Consider the following 23,638-nt stretch of genomic DNA (forward strand, 5'->3'; position numbering starts at 1 on the left):
GGAGAGGCTGCTGTAATTCACTTCATGTTTATAAACACCAGGAGCTGGGGGGGAAGAAAAGCCTGAGGGTTGAAAATAAAAATTATAGGGAATCATTGTAACCACTTATTATTCAGGTTTAAGAAAGGCCAGATGGAATTAAAATATTTGGAGGATAGTAAATGTAATCTTCTACCCAGAAGAGGCTTCCAGATATGCATTTCCTGTCAGCAATGGATTTTTGTAGATTTTCACCTAAAATTTATTTGGTGGTGGTTTTAGAAAAGTTGTTGCTTTTGGACTGGAAGTTTTAGCCAACACTAGCATAGAGATTATAGATGAAAGGAAACAGCAAGGAAGAAAACAAGTCTTTATGAAAGAGGGTGTTCTAGGTGATGTTAGAACTGTACTTTCCAAGTAGAAGTCCATAGTGGAAAGCAATGCCTGCTAATAAAAAGCGTATCCTACTTGTATACAACCCGGGTCCTGAACTATGGGTTAGGAGAGGAAAGATGCACCTTGATTTGGACAGTGTCCACTAGATGGAAATTATTTGGAGCCCAATGAATAAGGTTAGCTGGCCATAGGGACATATAAATAAACACTTCCTCCAGGAGAAACACCATCCATGGGTAAGGTTTAGTGGGTGGATTGAGAAGGCCACCATCCTGGACGTTCCTGGGATGGGAGCAAGAGGATGAAGTCAAGATGATGCCCATGCACACAGAAAATAAATAGCCAAGGAAGCCCTCAAAGTCCCAGGGAGGTGTGGTTCCAGTAATACAACTGTTGCCATGACATACAGTAGTCTGAGGCCTCCAGAAACTCTGGTGGACCCAGCTAAGACCTGAAATTGTTCCCAACATAAGGAAGGTACTGTGCCGCCAGATGTTTTATTTTGTGACATGAGCCAACAGCCTGGCAGTTTTGGCCTCAAAGGAAGTGTGTGGGCTCTATAGGCAGACTCCTGGGAAGATAGGAATTACCTTTGAATATTAAGTTCCCAGCACCCGGGACCTTAATTAAGTACTTACTGAATACATTTCTATGCAGATATATGGGTAATATATTCCAGTTACACTAATTCATGGATGTGCCCATTTGTTCATTTGTTTATTATCCATTTGCTCATTTATTCAACAAATAGTTATTCAGTTTTCCTTATGCCATGCATACGCAGCATAACCAAAAATACAATAATGAAAAAAACATGCAAGTTTCTACTCAGCCCCTGAGTATTCCCTCCAGAAAATTTTTCAGAGGACTATTTCATGATGCCAGGCATGATGAAGTCAGAAGGATGGGGCCATGCTCTTGGCACAGCTGAAGGTAAAGCCAGTGCCTCTGTTCTCTAGACCAGTAGAGGGCACAGTTGATTAATAGTACGTATGTAGTTGATAGCGCTGCTATTAAACATAGGGGTATATGTGCCCCTATGAATTAGCACCCCTGTATCCTTTGGATAAATAAACAATAACCAAATTCCAGAAAGAGCCCAAATGTCCATCAACTGATGAGTGGGTAAAGAAGGTATAGATAGATAGATAGATAGATAGATACGGATATAGATATAGATACACACACACACACACACACACACACACACACACACAATGAAAAACCTCTCAGCGATGAAAAAGAATGAAATCTTGCCATTTGCAACAACATGGATGGAACTGGAGGGTATTATGCTAAGTGAAATAAGCCAGGCAGAAAAAGACATATATCTTTGTGTTCATATGTGGAATTTGAGAAACTTAACAGAAGACCATAGGGGAAGGGAAGAAAAAATAAGTTACAAACAGAGAGGGAGACAAACCATAAGAGGCTCTTAAATACAAAGAACAAACTGAGGGTTCATGGGGGTGGGAGGCGGGGTAGGAGGGCAGGGAAATGGGTGATGGGCATTGAGGAGGGCACTTCTTGGGATGAGCACTGGGTGTTGTATGGAGGTGATGAATCACAGGAATCTACTCCCAAAGCCAAGACTACACTGTATACACTGTATGTTAGCTAATGTGACAATAAATTATTAAAAAAATAAAAAAATATTTAAAAAATAATAATAAGTATACAAGTCCTCATCTTCCCTGCTTTGAGAAGTGATTAATTTCACTGAGAATGTATATAACATCTTCAGGGTGTAGAGATCCCTTCCGTCACATGCATTCCAAATTCTAGTTATTTTGAATAATTGCTAATCAATCCTTTGCACAAGGAGGACCAATAGTCTCAATGCAGAAGCCACGAAGAGAGCTTCTTTTTTTTTCAATATATGAAATTTATTGTCAAACTGGTTTCCATACAACACCCAGTGCTCATCCCAAAAGGTGCCCTCCTCAATACCCATCACCCACCCTCCCCGCCCTCTCACCCCCCATCAACCCTCAGTTTGTTCTCAGTTTTTAAGAGTCTCTTATGCTTTGGCTCTCTCCCACTCTAACCTCTTTTTTTTCCTTCCCCTACGAAGATAGCTTCTAACAACTTGGCTTATTTGTATAACAGAGTTCTTGTTGGCCATAAGCTGTATGTGAACAAAAAGAGAAGATTCTGTGGAAGGGAAGAGAATGTGCCTGCTGCGTGTTAGATAGACAAGGAGGCCCTGGCTTCTATGGTCTGTGCTTGTGAAACAAGTGTCATGGCAGAACTCAGCAAGCCTGACCAGGCAGGACTGAAATATCAGACATGCAGCAGCACAGGACCTTATATTTGTAGACAGAACACGTTCATAGGGACGTGAAAAAAGCCCCATGGTATGATCGCCGCCTAGAATACAGGGCATTGTTAAATCTGAATTCCAGATAAAGTGAATAATTTTTAAATACAAGCATGACCCACATGATATTGGAGATGACGTATACAAAAAAAAAAAAAAAAAAAAGCTTTCATTGTTTATCTGACATCCAAATTTAACCGGGTGTCCTGTATTTTTATTTGCTAGAATCTGGTGATTCTATACACAGTAGTCCAGGCACTGTAAGAATGAGAGCTAGACATCTGTGACGAGGGAAAGGAGGTGAGATTCTGAAATATCAGAGGATGAAAACAGTGACTGGGAAAAGCAGATCAACGCTTTTGGAATGTTTCTTCAGCCAGGAATTGTTTTTAGTGGTTTTTAATGGTTTGATCACATTCTTGCTGGCCGGTACCTCAAAGGCATCAACCAGCACCTGAGAACATCAATGCTAGTTGAATAATACTAAAAGGCAAACATGATTGAGTTACACGTATTTGTGAGATGGTCGGAAGCATTCAGTCCTCGCCCTGTCACATTCTTCATGGCTAATAACATGTTGCCTCCTACTGTCGACAACTGAAGGCAACAAGGAAACTCTTGCAAATATACTCCACAAAACGACAAAAATAAAAATAAAATTCACCCTTTAAAGAAACATTAAAGCCCTCCAATCGTTTAGGCACATTTCCCTTTGGTTGTCTATGGAATTTGGTGTAATGTTTTTATTTCCTCCAAAAGGTACGATTGGTGTGTTCTGTGGGGATTTCCTTGAATCAATGAACATTTATGGAATACCTTCCATAGGACACGTTGACAGGTGAGGGTAAGGAGGAGCAGAGGCATGTTAAAGGTAGAAAAAAAAAACACTTTTTTTTTATTGACGTGGGCAGTTTCAACCCAGATGAGAAGATTAAACTTATTCTCACAGTCACTTGGACACACACACACACACACACACACACACGATAATGATAGTGAAATCAATATTAAGAGAAAATCAAGAACCAAATGGTGTAACACTGACCATTCCTGAAGCATGACTCCAGGAAAAGGATCTATCAGTACATATACAAATATTCCATGTTTACTTTACAAGAATAGAATATGAACTGGGTGTTACAAATGGGGAGAACATGTTAAATAGGAAAAAAAAATCCATAAGAAGGGCCGAGTGGTAGAAATAAACATATTACCAAGAAAGGCTTTGCGATTACCAAAGCTGACTAAAAAGGAGGTTGTGTTGAGAAGCAGAAAGATAACAAAACGGCTTAATAAATCATTATATTAAGCAAAAGAGCCATGACAGTTAGTCAGAAGTAGAAGGTGGTGAGTTATATAAGACAGTGCCATAGCATAATCATGAGCAGGGAGTTAATAATTGCATCCTGCTTTGCTTTGCACGTAAGTCTTCTCCAAATAGCCATATAAAATAAGCATTCCTATTATTATCTCGATTTTAAGATGAAAAAATTGAAGCTCATCAGTGTCTAACAGAGAAAATTAACAAAGTTAAGATGTGAATATAAACAAGACTTCTGAATTCGGATCCTTTCCACTTTTACTATGAATCAAGAAAACATAAGGCTTATACAATCCGTGAATCAAGTTGTGGACTAGAAAAATAATGTATTGGCAATAAATATCAAGCACATTGTATCAACTGCATCCATCCACTCAATTCTTCCAAAACTTAAGATTGATCATCTAATAGGCGTCAGTAATGATTCTAGAGTTTTTCAACAAAATAAATTGTTCAAAAGCTTAAATTTGTTTTATGAGGGATTCACTTTAAAACACTGGACGTGTATTAACTTTCCTCAAAATATTCAGTGACAAAAGGTATCTGGCGTTTTTAAGAGAATACTGGAAAGCATTTGAAGAGGGCCGTACTGATGAGGAACCCAGTGCATACAGGTCCCATTTAAATTTACCAGAAACATTTTGTTGAGAGAGAATAATTTCAATAAACAGGGTCTCCTATGGGTTCTGCTATTATAAACATGTTTGCTTTAGAAGAAATCATCTGTGGGGAAGCTTATCCAGTGGGGGGGATATGTACTCCCAGTGAGTTGCATCTTACAATATTTCTACAAGTTATTATTTATGTCTCATTTATCTGTATTTTTCCTGTCTCCTAGCAGAAGACTCCTGAGTGCAGGTAATGAGAAAACTGTTGAATGGATCATCATGTTTTAGCTTTTAGCTTTTGACTGAGACTGTGTTGTTTCATTAAGTAGTAAGAATTCTACAAACTTTAATAACTTTCTCTTTAGGAAAGACAAAAATAAATTTCATGTTTAATTACAGTAATTCATCTTAACTTAATATGCATATATATATATTAATTGATTCACAATATTTTATTTTCTACTTCAGTTTTAATGTTCATGGTTTTGTTTGTACGTGTGTACATAGATATGCAGATGATCGATAAGTAGATAATAGATAGATAAAATAAACTGTATCTCATTTCTTTGGAAGTACACAGAATTAGAAATTACCATAAAAGTATTAAGGTTTACTCTCTGTGTGACCTTGGACAGTTTATTTCAACCGTCAGAACCTTAATCTGCAAAATGAGGCTCAAAATAGAACATTGGGTTATTGTGACGATTAATAAAAATAATATAGGTCAAATAACAAATGAAAATGTCTCTATATAAATATAAATATAAATATGTGTATATATTTATGTATTAGAGTTATATATCTATATGTATACCACCTGTAATTATATGCATTTTTTTTTCAAGACTCTTGGTTAAGTCAAAAGAAGTACCTGTTGTTCTGGCTCCTTGACCTCTCTTTTATGTAGTGAATGAAGTCTTCTGGGATAAACCACTTCATAGTTCTTCACTCCAGAGAGTTCTTTTATCGCGTTTACTGAGGAGGGAAAAAAAGGTAAGAACAGATTGAGTGAAGCAGAAGAAATAAACAAGCCGGTTGGTAATAATTAGCCGTATTGCATTTCGGCAATAATGCCACATACAGAGGCTTAACTGAGTTTTATGCCAGAGTGATTTAAGAGTAGAGAGACAAAATCAGAAACCCACCCTTCCTCTCAGATCTTTAGCCTAGACCTTCATATACATCCCCACTGAAAGCTTGCAAGTGTATCTCTATTTGGTGAAAGTATTTCTTTTGGATTTTTCCATTTCTCTTTGCTACCTTGAATCTTCTGCGGAGGAACGTAGCAAGCAATACAGGCCAGCACAGGAAGGCAGAAACCAAACTAATCTTCTAAGACAATCTTCTATCAGTGTCAGCATAATTGAGTAGAAGTACTCTGAAAACTACACAGTGTTACAAAAATGAAATCAATGATGTATGCCATTTCTGATTCTAATATTTTTTCGTATTGTCCAATAGCAATATTCTACATTAACGAAGAAAACTATGATGCAGTAATAAAGCTCCAATGCCAGCTCCATAGAATGCTTGGCTTTTGCAATACAGGTAAATTTATTTTTGCATACAAAGCATGAAAAGAATAAAATTAGAGAAGCAAACAATTAGAACACTATTACTGGTCTGGAAGGGAACTTTGAGCCTGGAGCCATATGGAAAGACAATTGAACAGTTACCTCATCCAAACCTTCTATCTATATTTTGAATTCTCATCTCAGCATTGTTTCTACAAGTTATTTTTGAGATGAATTCAGTTTTCCGAAAACTAACACTGAATTTTCTATTTTCTTTTTTATTTTCCCACTTGATGGAGTCCTTCCTCCGTGTAGAATAGTGTCTAAGTAAATGTCAATAGGTCAGCTCTTTGGCTTCTGAAGGGGCTACTGGTCTACCCAGAATATAGATGCAGTAGAAACCAAAAATCAAAGTATGGGCCCAGGCTGGCAATTTACTAACACTGTGGTCTGGAAGGGCTTTAGTTCTCTGGGTAATGACTAGAGTGCTTTCTAAAGATAATCCCAACTTATTAAAGCACTCAAACCTAAATTCTATGGTAATATAAATTTATATTATTTTTTGATCTTTTAACAAATAACATTGAGTATTTTTTGTCAGTCATATTGGGTGACTTGTACGCTTATTCCAAAGATGTACCAGAGAGTATTTTTTTAAATGTTGTTTAGAAACTAAAGCAGAAGGTTTAATTTTTTTTTAATGCTTATTTATTTTTGAGACAGAGAGAGACAGAGCACGAGCGGAAGAGGAACAGAGACAGAGAGGGGGACATGGAATCCAAAGCAGGCTCCAGGCTCTGAGCTGTCAGCACAGAGCCCAACGTGGGGCTTAAACTCACAGACCGCAAGATCATGACCTGAGCAGAAGTTGGATGCTCAACTGACTGAGACACCCAGGCGACCCTAAAGCAGAAACTTTAAAAAATTCCTAGTTATGTCCATTTTCTTTTATCATTTTAGGATGGCTAAATGCACTTGACCACTTAAGAGCCATTGGCTAAATCTCATTAGGTAAAAACCAGTCCATTAAAGGGATATGCAGTAGCTTTTCTTTCAATGAGATTTACTTGAGATTTACTCTTAAAAACATTTTGAAAACATTTAAAATCATAGAATCAACCCTAGGATACTGGAACTTTGAGTTTGGTTCTAATTTTTTAATTGGTTAAAAAGAAGATTAAATGACCTTTAAGGACAGTTCATGTAGTCCATGTTTTTCTGCAAACAAATACCGAATTCTCTGTAATCTCTTTGAAGAGATGAGGATCATTTGGATAAAGTTTTAATTGGTTTTGATAAAATAAGTCTCATTACATAGACAAGACTTCAAGAACTAGATAAGATACCTCAAGACCTTCTTCTTGCTGTTGCAGAGATAATCACTGGGCATTTTTATTTCTATCGAATTTATTTTTTTGTAAAGGAAAATAATAAGTATTTATTAACAAATTTTATAACAGAAATTAAAAAGCCTAAAGGAACATTAAATCGATCATTTTAGCATTGAGTTAAAATTTTCCTAATTATCATAATTATGTCAAAATAATAAGATGCCAAGAGGTTCAGAAAATTACTCTTGCCACAAATTAACTGACGGTATTGACACAATTCCCTGAAGCTTCTTGCAAACCTGTAATACCAAACAGGCACACCATAAGGCAACCACATGCTGTCTTGTGGGTTATGTCCAATCAGTGCAATTAGTCCCATTAATATGGACTTCATGAAGCCATATAGTCACCAATGTGCAGCCAAAGTAACTCTTCCAACAATGCGGTTTGAAAATTGGTTTTCATCCATGATGCACTATTCCAAGAGTAAATATCAGCCCAAGTTGCCCTTGGGTCATAAAATAATAACTATCCGGCTGATTCTTTTTATCAAAGCAAAAAATGATAGCACACACACATTCCCCTTTCAGAAGGGGTGAGGGAAACAGGCCATCCGGCCAATGCAAGTTTTCGTGACATATACACTCATCTCCATGCTTACTACTTAGTATCTAAATCTTAACATTTCATGAAATCGGAAACTACCAATTGACTTATATGAAGTCAAATATGTACATTAGCGGAGAAATTTACTTCCAGCTCTTTGATGGCTGCACACTTCCAAATGGCAAATAAAATCCATCAACAAAGAAACCAGAATACTTCTTGAAAAAGCCTCTGGCAACCTCTCACTATCTTCAGTGTGCAAGCAACAGATTTTCGGCTCTTCCCAAGCTCTTGCAACATAGTACATTCTCTACAGGAAACAGACGTTCTCTTAATGGCTCTTATTTTTGTGGGACCAAGAAGGCCCCTGAAAGAATGAGATTCAAATGATCACAGATTACACAAGTTAGAGACACACAGCAGACCGAAATATTGTTTGGCTCAATCATCCATAAGGTTGATGGAAATGACGCAGCCTCCTCCCAGCTGAATAAAATCAGGCTAATTACTTGGAAGCCTGTGGAACAAACACAACTAACTGCCATCCTGGGATTACACAAATCCGAGATGTAACACAATATGTTTCTACTAATTCATTTTAGTACTCGCTTTCTCTCTCTCCCACAGAACTCACACGTTGGATTACTTCTGACCAGCAACACTAGATGGAGAAAAAACAAAACTATTATTTTAGATTGCCTGAGATAATTATTTTACTGTATATTGGCTTTAGAAAAGTGAATACTCATTGGCAAGATTAATATAACAGGCACTGGTCTGGATTGCCACATTCTGTTTTAATGTGTTTGGGGGCAATTTTGGAGTTTAGCACATTTGTATATAATATTTGGCATTTTCATTTTTGATCAAATCTGTTCCAAATCGTTTAAAGAATGTCTTTCCAAACTAAACACATGACATTAAGCCCGGGATCAGAGTTTATTCAATATTGACTTCAGATCTGGGCTACACTGCACCCCCTCAAACTCTGGTGATTTGGAGCTTAGTGTAGTAAAAGTGACGGCAAACATCGAGGAAAAATGCATCCTCATTAAATCTATCATTTTGGCTATGAAGATTAAATTATAAATGCTTTTGAGGCTCATCTAGTCATTTTATGAAGATAAGAAAGAATTGTTAATTTGAAGCAAAGTAATTTTAAAAAGTACTGTACCCTCTGGATATCCTGTTGAAATATATTAAAGAACTTTCTCTTTTGTCAGTGCACGTACATCTCACCCCCAAACAACTGTTACATCCTTTTAAATATTTGGGTTTTTTCCTATGATGAAATCCTAGAAGTTATTTTTCTCAGGGGATTGTGAAGTGCGTACAAACAGCTGGCCTAATTATACTTCATTCTTTTATTTCATGTCTATGGAAACTGGGCACAAGTTGTGGTGCGAGGCACATATTTTTTCTTTGCATGGTGGGGGCAGATCAACAAAAAGGAAGAGATGAGAAAATGAGAATTGCTTTATTTTTTACATTCTGGCTGGGAAAGAAATCCATGTAGGAACAATATCAGTGGGAATAATACTCACTGCCAAGGAGACAGTCTTGAAAATAAAAAATGGAAGGTAAAGTGGGGGGAGACTCTCTGTTCAAGATAGAAGATGAGGGAGTAACAGTCTGTCGGTCACCCTGTTCTCACAAGAGATACTGCAAACCCTCTGTCCCCACCACCAAATACTTGAAGACATCACGGTTTTAGGCATGGTTTCTAAGGAAGCTGTCCTTGGTGTCATGTTGTGAATGCAAAGACGAGAGAACAGAATCAGCTAGTATGCCCAATGTGGTGAAAAGCCTGTCATGTGGGTGGACTCCAGGATTAGCTGTTAATGGATCCTGCTTGATCTTTATGCTGTTCAATAAAGCTAGTTCCCAAGCAATTCTCAGGGTCCAACCAAGTGAGGGATCCCAAAGAATTTTTAGAGATAGCACTTTTGGAGACATGTAGGGAAAGAAGGTTTCTATTAAGGTTGACTCCCAAAGTAGAAATTGAAGTCAATAACTTAAATGCCCAGTACAGTTCTATATTTAATGATGTAAAGTAAAACTCTCACAAGCCTGGAAAAGAAATCAGAAACAGTGGGGAGGAGGTGGGGAGAATTACTTTTAGTGACCAAGTAGGGAGAGTGTGAGAGAGAAGAGAATCTTTCCCTCCCTAACACTATACTTCTTGTTGATGATCTGTTCCCATTCCTACGCCTCCACAAGCACTCTAAAACCCAAGAAAAGATTGAATGGGAAGGATTTTCACGCACCGAAGCTAATGTGGTGACTTAAATAAGCTCTGGAAATAGAAATAAGTTAAGGAAATGTGTTACCCAATTAAATTTAACCAACATCTAATTGGTGAATTTCTCAGAAATAGAGGGACATGCCAGAAGTGACTTATTACGGAGAAGTAAAATTTCTCTCCTTTTGAAGTCTTACATGTTTGATAACCAGCAAAATAGAAATAAATGATCCATTTAAGCTTAACGATAACCTTGTTTTGATCAGGTAATAGCACAATGCTTTAGAAAGATCAAGCTGGTCACCTGTTTATTCTTAATTAGTCATACTTATTATCACCAGTAATGGCAGGACCAAACATCAAAACGTGCACTCAAAAGGAACAGGACGAGCCAAACTGGTCCCTATAATTACAGCAGATACTTTCTGAAAGCCTTGTGCACAGCGGTAGCTAGTCAAATCCGCTGCGTCTTTACTGCTCTGAAAATGACAAGCGGGATTTGACGAATTCTACTTTGTGACACGAAGATCATATTCTCTGCTTCAATTAAGCTGTATGAAGTTTTCCCTTTGATGGCTATGTATTCCCATATCAGACATAGGAAAATGGATTCAAGTCGTCTCCTTCCCTCTCCTTTACATTGAGGGTTCACAGCAGTCACAGCCCCCTCCTCCAAAACAGCAGACTAAAACCAGCCCAACTGGTGAGTAAAATTCATTTAAAAAAAAAAAAAAGCTATTGAGAGAAGGTGAAAAGCAAGCAGTTCACTGCCGTATCTAACAGAACCCGAAAAGGAATTAAACACCGACCTGGAACTGGAGAAAGGAGGAACGTGACCGTGACCGTCAGAAGAAGCCCCTGCAGCATGCTGGATGAGCCCAGGGGCAGAGTGCCTGCCCTTCTCGCTCAGGGTGCACTGCTTGATCTGTCCCTGACTCCTCTCAAGTGAGACAAAATGAAACTCCCAGGTTCATTCTTGTCTCTGCTTCAGGAAGTGTTTACTAAAGGTGTTGCACAACCCTGAAGCTGTTGTCCTGCAACAATGGCCCTGCAGGAGGAAGTTCTGGCTGCCTCCTGGCTCTAAGGCTCCTTTACCATAAGCTATTGTTTCTCTTTCTTGCTTCCCCACATTCCCCACTCTGGAGTAGTACATTTCCAGTATATGACTATAGCCCACCTACCTTGGGCTAACTGGCTTGGATGGACCTTGGTAAGTGTGCACATTTATTATGTATGTTATAAATGTATGCAAATTTTTATATATGTATTTGCTATGTATTATATATGTATTGCTAAATATATGCTATGTTTACAGATGTATTTGCTATATATGTATTTGCAAATGGCATTCTTCCCGCACATACAGATGCGGTTCAGTGAAGCAATTTCTAATCCACTCCAATTACTAGATAAAATTCTCTTTTCCAGTTATCTTGTATTCTGTTCTCCCACAATGGTGCTCTCAGGGAGCTTGAGCCATCCTGAAATAAGAATGTAGGACAATACAAGCTCAAGGTTGTTCAGATCTCCAAGGGCATCTTCAGTATCATCACTAACAATGAGGAGTGGGAAAAAGCCTTATTAGACTCAAAGGACGTAATTTCCAGAAAAAACCTTGAGGGGCTGTCATTGGTGGTAGTGAGGCTGAGCAGGCATGTCCAGATAGCACAGTGTATGACTCACTAAATAGCTCGTGGTGAGCTCCCTTACTAAGTTCCAGGTCCTTGATACTTACGATCATATTAATTCTTATGACAACTTCTGTATGATAAATGCCATCTTACCCCTATTTTGTTGATTAAAAACCTGGGATTTAAAAAGATAAAAGATTCAGGGGCGCCTGGGTGGCTCAGTCAGTTGAGAGTCCAACTCGTGACTTCAGCTCAGGTCATGATCTCACGGTTCATGGGTTCGAGCCCCACGTTGGGCTCTGCCCTAACGGTGTGGAGCCTGCTTGGGATTCTCTCTCTCTCCCTGCCCCTCCCCACCTTTCAAAATAAATAAACTTAAAAAAAAAGCCTCTTCAAAATAAAAAGATAAAAGATTCAAAAGATTAAGCCTCAGCTGTCCTCCTTTATATAGTAAATAAGAATAAGAAGTTTGCCCAGGGGCGCCTGGGGGGCTCAGTCGATTAAGCATCCCACTATTGATTTCAGTTCAGGTCATGATATCAGGGTTCCCTGGTTCGAGCCCCAAGTAGGGCTTGGGATTCTCTCTCTCCCTCTCTGTCCCTCCCCTGCACTCCCTCTCTCTCTCACACACACACAAAATAAATAAACAAAAAAAAAAAGTTTGCCCAAAGTCATTTTATCTAGTAAGTAGCAGAAGTGGAATTTGAACTTAGTATTGTTTGAGCTCTTAGTCACACATTCTAACAGCTGATTTATACACTCAGTCTTATTTCTGTTGAGAAATTATGTGTGTATATATATATACATATATATGTATATATATATATACATATTCCTATAAAATACACATTCCATGAGATAATCCTGAGGTTATTACTATTAAATCCATTCTTAATCCACTAAAATTAGGCATTATTCTATGGATTCTGAAGCGCATTTTTGTAATAGAGCGATTTCAATGAAAAGGGATTTCTCAAAATGTCATATAGGCATCAGCCAACAACCACAAGAGAATTTTTATATCTACTTACTGAGCATTTCAGCTGTAGGATTAGGAATCTCCCAGGTTTCTTTGCTCTCAATCCAAGTTCTACTGCTTTGTCTTTTTCAGGGAACAGAAAGTTTATACCCACTTTTGGGGCGCCTGGGTGGCTCAGTCAGTTGAGCATCCGACTTCGGCTCACATCATGATCTCACGGCTCGTGAGTTCGAGTCCCGGGTCAGGCTCTGTGCTGACAGCTGGGAGCCTGAAGCCTGCTTCAGATTCTGTGTCTCCCTCTCTCTCTGCCCCTAACCCACTCACATTCTGTCTCTGTCTCTCTCAAAAATAAATAAACATTAAAAAATGTTTTTTTAAGTTTATACCCACTTTTTAATTATTACATGATTTCCCCATTAATTCTATGCACATTCATTAGTACTTATAAGGTGAAAGACCCTGAGATCACAGTTGAAAATGTAGTCATTCCCTTTGAGATGCTTACAGCCTGGCGAGGGAGATAGGCAAGGACATGTCCCACAAAGATGTGCTAAGTGAGTGCTGTCTATACATTATGATACACTGTCCTTTAGGCTAGGAAAGATGCAGGCATGGGGGTCAGAGGCGACCCTTAGCAGGGCAAGGAAGACTTCCTGGAGGCAGGAACAATGAGGTCAATGAAAAATTAACTTTGAGAAAAAATGAGGATGTAATGTCATTCTCGTTTACGGTAATACTTTAGCATTGTTGGAGCAGAGTACCTGGAAGAATGGGAAGAGATCCTACTAAACAGAACAAGTTCATTTCTGGCTTTGTCCCTGTAGGGAATGGGCACCACTGACAGGTTCTAATCAACGTGGCAACTTGCACACTTGCCCATTTCAGTGGGCGGTGCATTGGAAATGAAGAATGATCTCGGTCTGCGTAGGGATGCATACGACATTTTTAAACTGACGATCGTCCTTCAGTTCTCTTTAAATCTGTAATCATGCCATGCCTTTCCAGCTGTCATTCTCAGAAGCTTTGGTCACTCTGCATAGCCTAGAATTATATTTATAGTATCCTCTAATGTCAAATGATTTATACCAATCTCTAAATGAATTTTATTCTCTACTTTCCTCATTATTTCTTAGAAGATGAATGGAGCAAACATAAAAATTGATTTTTTTTTTTAGTTTATTTATTTTGAGAAAGAGAGAGAGAGAGAATGTGTGCAAAGCGGGGGGGAGGGGGGGCAGTAGGGGAGTGGCAAAGCAAGAATCTCAAGCAGGCTCTGTACTCTCAGAGCCAGATGCGGGGCTCGATCTCACAAACTGTGAGATCATGACCTGAGCTGAACCCACAAGTCAGACGCTTGACAGACGGAGCCACCCACGTCCCCCAAAAGTTGAATTCTGACATTTAGTTTAATTTTCTCCTTTGTTTCTTGGGATAGATGCGACGTTACCACTTATATCTTTTATCATCGTTATTGGTCAAACTCTTTGCCGGAGCAGAAAATAAATGACAGAAAGAATAGTTACATGAGTGAGCCACATACATTTCATAATATGCTTAGCTCAGAGTACTGCGGTACAGTGTGAAAAAGCACCAGTTAGCACTCAGAGACTGTGATAAACTATAGTGATCCATGGTGCCATACATATTTATATATATATGATACATATGATATAAGTATATGTCTTATACACACACTTGTACTATTCCCTGAAAGAGTGGATTCATGCAGTAAAGCAGGTAAGAAGAAAAATACCAGTTTGGGATGTGTCACATGGAGACAGGATGTCCAGCTGTTAATTAAAAAATAAACAGATAGGTCTGGAACCAAGCTAGAGATCTATTTCAAAGAATGATAGATTCCACGTATTGAGTTTTTATATGTGAGTTAACGTATTTTTATCCTCACAACTTTCTTGTGAGCTAAGTGGTACTTTTATTAGCATTTTTTTTTTAAAACAAGAATGCACTAAGGTAAAAAGATGTGAGGCAAAACCATGCAGTTGTTCTGCAAAAGAAGCAAGCTTTAGACCCAAGCAGCATGCCATAAGGGTCAGACCTGTACATGGCCATCTACAGGGCCTCTTGAATTCTCTGGCCTGTCACAATCACTGATAAGCTTCTGTGGATGAATATACTTCTATGCTATCTCAAATTATTATTTTATTCATAAAAAAAGAGCCTCTTTACTTAGATTTCAAACTAGGGGTTAAAAAGCATGTCACGGTCTTTGCTGTTGATCCGCACAATCTTGTGCATCCCAAATCCTTAAAGAATTTTTATTAATCTATTTTTTAAATATTTTTAATTTCAATTTTAGCCACCATAAAGTGCAGTATTGGTTTCAGGAGTAGAATTCAGTGATGCCTCACTTACACACAACACCCAGTGTTCATCACAAGTGCCCTCCTTAGAGCCCATCACCCATCTAGCCCATCCCCGCACCCACCTCCCTCCATCAACCCTGTTTGTTTTTTATCATTAAGAGTCTTTTGTGGTTTGTTTCCCTCTCTTCACTGTTCATTTGTTTTGTTTCTTAAATTCCCCATATACGTGAAACCATATGATATTTTTCTTTCTCTGATTGACCTATTTCACTTAGCCTAATACATTCTAGCTCCATCCACGTCATTGCAAATGGCAAGATTTCATTCTTTTTGGTGGCCAAGTAATATTCCAGTGTGTGTGTGTGTGTGTGTGTGTGTGTGTGTGTGTGCGCATCACATTTTCTTTATCCATTCATCAGTCAGTGGACATTTGGGCTCTTTCCATAGTTTCATAGTTTGGCTACTGTTGATAATGCTCTTATAAACACTGGGGTGCATGTGCCTCTTAGAATCTGTATTTTTGTATCATTTGGGTAAATACCTAATAGTGCCATTGCTAGATTATAGGGTAGTTTCTATTCTTAATTTCTTGAGGAACCTCCACACTGTCCTCCAGAGTGGCTGCACCAGTTTGCATTCCCACCAACGGTGCAAGAGGGTTCCCCTTTCTCCGTATCCTCACCAACACCTGTTGTTTCTTGTGTTGTTAATTTTAGCCATTGTGACAGGTATGATGTAACATCTCATTGTGGGTTTTATTTATATTAATTCGTTTTCCAAAAAGTTCTTTCATTACAACTCCTACAGGGACCATGAATATCACGCGACATGTGATTTGGGGACATGGTCCCCTACTCCTATTGAGTGAAACACATGTCACATTATCCCCATGCCCAGGAGAGAACTCCTCCTGTGCTACTCCTGCTCCACGCACACTAATTTATAACAATGCTATGGACTGAGCTTACAGTCACCTTGCAAGGGATTCCCAATTATTAATCCACAGAAATAACTTCTTTCTAATAGCGCGATTGGGTATTTTTGTTCAGAAAAAAATTAGGTTTTCCGAAGTCACATTGCAAGACATTATCAGAATAGAGATTTGGACGACTACCCCTAAAAACAAAATAATGATGGCGAGAGCTAATTCTTTCAACACTTACTAAGTGCCAGAAACCTGGCTAATGCTTTGAAGATGCGATCTCCCTTATTTCTCACCGAAATCTGGCAATTACAGTAGTAGATGTTGTTGTGGTGTTGTATCGTGAGGAAGAGCACAGGATCTTGGTTCGGGTCCTGCTCTGCCACTTGCTGTATTATACAGGGATTATGACTTTCTCGTAAACCTTGATTATAGATAAAGTTAGGTTCCAAAGTCACGTAACGGGTAACTTCTAGCATTCTGCTTCGCTGGAGTTGACAAGGATCAGAGGCTATCATACATTTGAAAAGCATTTTGTAGACGTGCCCACAATACCGACTCCACATTTGGCCCTTCATCTCATCCATGTTCGTGAGATGACCTTCCCTGGGCTACATGTTCCAGGCCCCTTGGACATTAATGGAGACCCCAACAGAAACGCAGGGAGGCTTATTCTGCTCTTCCCTAAAGTTGTTTAGATAACTGGTAGAGATAATATAGGTCCCTTCCCTCCCCCCCCACTCCTGTGCACCAGTGGTATCGCGAGATCTGTTAAGTGTTAGCTGCCAAGTAAGTGGACCCTTTGACTTTGCCACATACCTTCTTCAGATCCCCTCACTTTACAAAATCTGCAGACGCAGGTTTGGAGTTGGTGGAGAACGTCTGTGCAGCTGTCAGGATCATCATCCGCCAGATTCCCCCGTCAGTAAGTTACTCTGAATAGAACCCTGTGTAAACTGTATGCGGGGTCCTGCTTTGTGTTTTGGTCTCCAAGTGCCTTCTCAGTTTGGAGGTTACTCTGCTGCCTCTCCCCCGTCTTCTAACAGTTGGCCAGCCAGCCAGGATATGGAAAAACGAAACAAGCACAGGTAAAGGGGCCCTTCCCCAGGGAAAGCCTCTTGTCCTTGGGGGAAATCCCAAGCTGGCCAGTCACCTCTATGTGGAGAGACTTGTCCCAGTTTTTTGACAATTTTAGACTAGCACATGAGTATAAGGACGCCCCCCCCAAAAGCCCAAGGGATTGTTAGATATCCTATTGGAAATGGTGGAGGAAAGGATGGAAGGGAAAAGGGAAAGTGAACAAACTGTTGCTGCAGTAGTTCGGCCATTGTTCTGTGTATTACAAGACACCACAGGAAAGGGATTACATGAGACAGCACTTTGAGAGCCATCTCCCTGTCTCCTTGCTAGTAATCGTTGCTTTCAACACTCCCTTGAGTAATGTTCAATTTAAAGCGCCCCAAGCAGTGAATCCTTTGAGTTCAGTTACAGATTTGGGGAGCCAGGTGGGACCTCTGGTCTAACCCCTTAGGGTTCCCCGAGCTCCCAGTAGGCAATGCAGTGGGCAGCCGCAGCTCAGCTGGTCCAGCTCATTTATGTTGCAGGAGCCGGTGGTGGGGGGCATCGGAGAATCCTCCTTGGCACTTGATTTGTCTAGTCTGTGTACCTTGGTTCACTGAACAGGTTCAGTGGCCACCCTGGAGCTTTTAATCAGAGAATTCCTTCAGGGAGGTGAGAGGCAATTACCCTACAAATCAGCTTTAGGGTTTTGCCCTTATCTAAAGCAGTGGGGGGTAAGGGAGATCTCTGGGGAAGTGTTTTAAGAGAAATACCCTTTTAGGGAAAAAAAAGAGAGAGAGAAAGAAAGAAAGATGAAAGAAAGAGAGAAAGAAAGAAAGAAAGAAAGAAAGGAAAGAGAGAAGGAAAGAAAGAAAGAAATTAAGAAAGAAAGAAAAGAGAGAAAGCAAGAAAGAAAGAGAGAAGGAAAGAAAGAAAGAAAGAAATTTTGAAAGAAAGAAAGAAAGAAAGAAAGAAAGAAAGAAAGAAAGAAAGAACAAAAGAAAGAGAAGGAAGGAAGGAAGCAAACAAGCAAGCGAGACAGAGAGAAAGCCCCCCTTTGGTAAATGGACTGGCAGATTGAATACCTCTGTTCAGGCAGAGCCTAGAAATTCCCAGATGAAGAATGTCAAAAGAAAGTTTTAAGAAGATTACACTGAGGATGACTTTAACACTCAAATGGCCTAAATGAGGATCTTTTAAAAGATATCTAATGAGTGTATACGCGCACCCAAATTGAGAAAGCCAGCTATTAGACTAAACAACCTGAGCAGGATGCATATTTTCATTGGTACTTGGAAGTTTCTAAAAATACTCACACGATGAAATGGAACCAGATGGGTATAGCAACCTACAATGTCTTTTGGGTTGACATCCCTTGAAGTATTGAAAGCAACTGTCCTTACCTTGCAACTCTTTGCAAAAACTAGAAATGAGGCCCCAGCAACAATACAGTTTTTCAACATGGCTGGGAACTCTTATCTAGATCATTCCCCATTCCTAAGACTTTAAAAAAAGGGAAGAGGCCTCTTAAAATACAAAAGGCCAGAAAAGCACCTGATGAGGTTTTGGGGCGATGGTGGGGCAGTTTGGAGCCAAAGGCCAAGAAAGAATTCTTGAGACATCTTTGGTACAAAAAAAAGGTGATTTTTTAATATGGTAGAGCACCTACCTAAGGAATGTGGTGAAAACCTTAAGGGAAGGCAACCTGGCTCTATGCGCATGTGCAACATTCCTCATGACTGTAACACAGACTGCCCATTCAGACTGTATGTTACCATATACGGGAGACTTTAGGGTCTTAGCCCGCTGAGCCCCTGCTGGCACGAATAAAGCTGCTCCTGGAAAGAAAAACCTCGGTGTCCCCCAGGGACTCACTATGTGTGACTCACCACTACAATTAAAGCACAGGGACAGGATTTGGGAGCAGGAAGAGCTGTCCCAGGACCCTGAGGAGAGACTGATTATATATCTGGGAGTTGGGGAGGTAAAGTCAAGAGAAAGTTTTCCAAGAGATTTTCATAGGCTAAAGAAGACACAGATGACTGGAGGCCTAGCTATTGTTAAGCTAAGGTTATTTTTCCCTCTAGCAAACCATTAGCCTTAAGACAGTAAGGAGTTCCTGGAGAAAGTTTCACTCTGCCTTCCTCAAGTAGTTGTCAATGGCCTGCAGGTTATAAGGAAATTTCATTGTATCTGCCATTTCCTTCTTGCCTTCGGTCCCTGCATCACTATGGAGGGGTGATGTTGGGGCTCCAGGAAACTGAGTCTGTTTCTGGTTCTTACGGGAGCACCAGGAAGACATTACTGTAACTGTTTCACTACCAGGACCATAATGCCTCTACTCCCAGGTATTCTAGTCACTAAGGGCAGAAAAGGAATTCCATTACACATGAGGAAGATGATATCTTTCCTCGCTTTACGAAAATCTCTTTTCAACCCAGAATCCTCACTATCCTTTCTGCTTTCCAATTTAATTATTTCAAAGACGGTCGTGTAGAAATACAAGCAGATGGTGTTAGTACCGGAACCAGGAGGAAAAGATAATTCGGTGACCATCTACTTAGGCCAAGGATGCAAGGTCTTCCTAAGAGGAAGAGAGAAGGGAGCAAAGTCTTTCTGGGTGATCAGAATATGCCAGTCTTCACATTAGCATGGATCATTCCATCTTTTTGTTTGTTTGCTTGCGTGCTTGCTTGTTTTATTTCGAGAGACAGTGTACAAAGTAGGGAGGGGGCAGAGAGAGAGAGGGAGAGAGAGAATCCCAAGCGGAACATCCAGAACTGTCAGCGCAGAGCCCGACGCGGGGCTCGAACTCAAGAACTGTGAGGTCGTTGCAGGGATCCATTCTCGCCACAACCTTGAGAAGGAAGTAGCATTGAAAAACCAAAGACAGTTGATCTTTCCTAAGCATGTGGGACAAATCTTGGCACCCTTGAGTACAGGATCTTTAATATAAGTTTTCACTTAATGAAAACATTTCTGAACTGTTGTGCATTTGCAATTGCTTCTGGAGCAGACACAGCCATACTGTTCCTTCAAGCCAAAGACGGACTATAAGGTGCCTGAACACTGAGGCACTGCCTCCACTGTTTAGCCTGCACCTAGGAAAGAACCGCTCAGAGCTGGTGCTGAGTCAGCGCCTCCAGGGATGCTATTAAAGGCTAATGGCAAGGGGCATACGGAGCGCAGGTTTTAACTTGGCTGGATATATTCCTTCTCTCTGTCCTCTGCACACGATGCACACATGTTGAAATGTCACCTAGTCACGTCTCTACCTCCACTTCCGGTAACAGAACAACCGAAAGCACAAACTTAAAGTGGGAACGTAATCTCCAAGAGCAGACAGACGGGTCGCCAGATTCAACATTTTTAAATATTTTTGTATATTTGAAACAAGGAATTCCACCACTGAGAATGACTCTAAGAAAATTGTCTGAGGTAGCAAACGGGTTTGAGGCAGCAAGATGTTAATTACATTATTTTTAAAGGAAAAGGTTAAAACCAAATTATCCCCCAAATACGAAGGTAGCTATGGAACCTGCTACACTCAGTGACATATTAAACCATTATTTTAAATTACCTGTGCGATGAAGTTTGGTACGATGGGAAATCTCTACATAATGATACTAGAACAAAAGTAAAGCAATAAAGCTATATACAAAATGATCAAAATCTGAATAGAACCTCACAAACCTATTCGGAATGAAAAACAAACAAAGAAAAAAAAAGCCAAAATATTTGGAGAAGTTTTCTTTTCTTATGTATGTATGTATGTATTTATTTATTTACATTTTAGAGAGGGGGGATGGGGAAAGGTAGAAAGACAATCTTTTTTTGTTTGTTTATTTAGAGAGGGAGAGAAGGAGGGAGGGAGAGACAGAGAGACAGAGAGAGAGAGAGAGAGAGAGAGAGACAGAGAGAGCATGCGTGGAGGAGGGGCAGAGAGAGAAGGAGAGAGAAATCTCAAGCAGGCTCCCTGACCCAGGTTTCAAGTTCATGAACCATGAGATCATGACCTGAGCCAAAATGAGTGTCAGATGCTCAACTGACTGAGCCACCCAGGTGCCCCTAGAGAAAGAAGCTTTTCTATACGTGCTGGGAGATGGATGGTTTCTATCTCTTTCTTTCTGTATTTCTTGATTCTTAAGTAGTGGTTGCCATTTTGTTTTTAATAATTTAAACATTATATAATCAATACCAAAAAATCAAAATATTTTACAAAATTATTGACAGGGCTTCCCTCCCCTAAACTGAGCTCTCCTTTAGGATATGGGCTGGTCATCCTCATATCCCAAGACCCCAGCATAATTCTTCGAAACGAGTAGCTACTAAATATGTGTTTGCACACTGAATTAATGGTTAGAAGAGGATCACTTAAAAAACAAGCAGAGCCTGTGAACCACAAGCCATCAACAGCCGAGTCTTAGAATAAAAGGAGGAAAAATAGCGATTAGTCTTTTAAAACCAAAACCCCTTTAAAGCCTCAGGGTTCCCTATTCTAACTTATCATATTCCTACCTGTGGTAAGTAGATACCGTGACAAGAATGAAAGGAAGTGATTTGCTTTTAAGCTTAGTAAATACATTTTTACATAAGAAGGCAGAGAGATTTTGTTATCACCTTTCAGGTACTCTATTTACATAAGAGTTTAGTTTCTTGCTTAGGTTTTGCTATTATAACCAGCCAATAACCCTCTGGCACAAAATTATTAGCTAGTTTAAAACCTGCTACATTCCATTAGGCTCTTTGTACAGGCATATCTCGTCTTACTGCACTTCACAGGTATTGTGTGGGTTTTTTTGTGTTTTTTTTTTTTACAAATTGAGGGTTTGTGGCCACCTCGCACCAACAAAGGCTATTGGTGCCATTTCTTCCGACAGAGTTGGCTGACCTCATGTCTCTGTGTTACATTCTGGTAATTCCTGCAATATTTCAAATTTTTTTCATTATTGTATTTGTTATGGTTACCTGTAATCAGTGATTATGACTGGCTAAAAGCTCAATAACAATTAGCAGTTTTTAGCAATAAAGTATTTTTTTTAACGTTTATTTATTTTTGAGACAGAGAGAAACAGAGCATGAAGGGGGGGAGGGTCAGAGAGAGGGAGACACAGAATCCGAAACAGGCTCCAGGCTCTGAGCTGTCAGCACAGAGCCCGACGCGGGGCTCGAACTCACGGACCACGAGATCATGACCTGAGCCGATGTCGGCCGCTTAACCAACTGAGCCACCCAGGCGCCCCAATAAAGTATTTTTTAATTAAAGTAGGTATGTTGTTTCTTTAGACGTGATGCTATTGCACACCTAATAGACTATACAGTACAGTGTAAACATGATTTTTATATTCATTGAAAATCCAACAAATGTATTTGACTCGCTCTATTGCCACATTCACTGCATTGCGGTGTTGTGGAACTGAACCCACAGTATTTCCTAGGTATACGCATAATACAACGTGGTCTTTCCTTTCCACATGCAAAATCTGGATCTAAAAGCAATAGGTGATCAGCAGAGACTTATTGGGTCTAATCAAGCTGATTCGCCATTTGCATAATCTAATGTAGTTAACAAGCTGACGAGGGCTTATTAAGTACCAGGGGCTAGAAGATCACTTTGTCATCCAGGTTCAATGAGGATGGACACTGTCCATCTTCATAGCGGATCCTTCAATTTCTGTGCTCCATCCTGCACCGCCCCCCCCCCCCCAGCCCTCCATCTGGCATAAGAACTAAAATTAAGATACGATATTATGCATTCCTTGACATCTGGGGAAACACCAGAGGGCCTGGATTGGCCTAACTATGAGTTTCCCTCTCTACCCTTATTTCCGTGGGTCAGGCCCCCTTGGTTAACAGGACCAGGCAGGCACAGTTCCTGCTTATCTCCTGAATAGCAGGCTTCAGTTCCCTATGAACCTACAGAATTACCCAAACAAGCCAATCACATACTTCCAGGGGAACCGGGGCAAGGGGAGGGGGGCTCGGGGCAGGGGGTGGTGGAGAGTACCCCATCCCCTGGATACTACTAAGCCTACCTCTCACAATCCCTGGTTCACTCCATGCCCAAGTGCAACCCTTGGGTGTTTGGGTGTGGGGTGCATGCCATGGGCATTCTCCAGCTCTGGGTTGTGAGTATCTGTGACATAAATTGTTGATCTCATCTTTCCAGTGTATGGGGTCATGTTTCAGCCATCCCCATAACAATAGGGCAGGAATCTCTCCCTCACCAATGGGGTAAGTAAAAGGCATTATTAAGCACTCAGCACAGACATCTCCAGTAACAGTTACATCAGGTATTTGGGCTAACATAGCCTTCTCGATGAGAGGTAACCTGATCAGAAATTTTCGTTTTTCTCCTCTCTAGCACAACCTATCCCCCCTGTGTTTTATTATTTTTTTCTGCTGC

The 23,638-nt window shown here is 40.0% G+C and overlaps 1 protein-coding gene across 3 annotated transcripts in view; it reads right to left on the reverse strand.

The window, feature by feature from the left end:
- ADAM28 (ADAM metallopeptidase domain 28) overlaps nt 1–11,277 on the reverse strand; it is a 73,355-nt gene extending 62,078 nt beyond the window's left edge. For all 3 annotated transcript variants that reach the window (XM_019466919.2, XM_053900954.1, XM_019466920.2), the window contains exons 1-2: nt 11,127–11,277; nt 5,496–5,599 (exon numbers count right to left, since the gene is read on the reverse strand). In XM_019466919.2, coding sequence (XP_019322464.2) covers nt 5,496–5,599; nt 11,127–11,184 — 162 coding nt within the window. In that variant the 5' untranslated portion in view covers nt 11,185–11,277. The remainder of the gene's footprint in view (nt 1–5,495; nt 5,600–11,126) is intronic.
- Between the last annotated feature and the right edge of the window lie 12,361 nt (nt 11,278–23,638).

This window comes from Panthera pardus, unplaced genomic scaffold (assembly GCF_024362965.1).
Source record: "Panthera pardus isolate Hobbes unplaced genomic scaffold, ASM2436296v1 HiC_scaffold_13, whole genome shotgun sequence".
In the NCBI taxonomy this organism is placed as follows: Eukaryota; Metazoa; Chordata; class Mammalia; order Carnivora; family Felidae; genus Panthera; species Panthera pardus.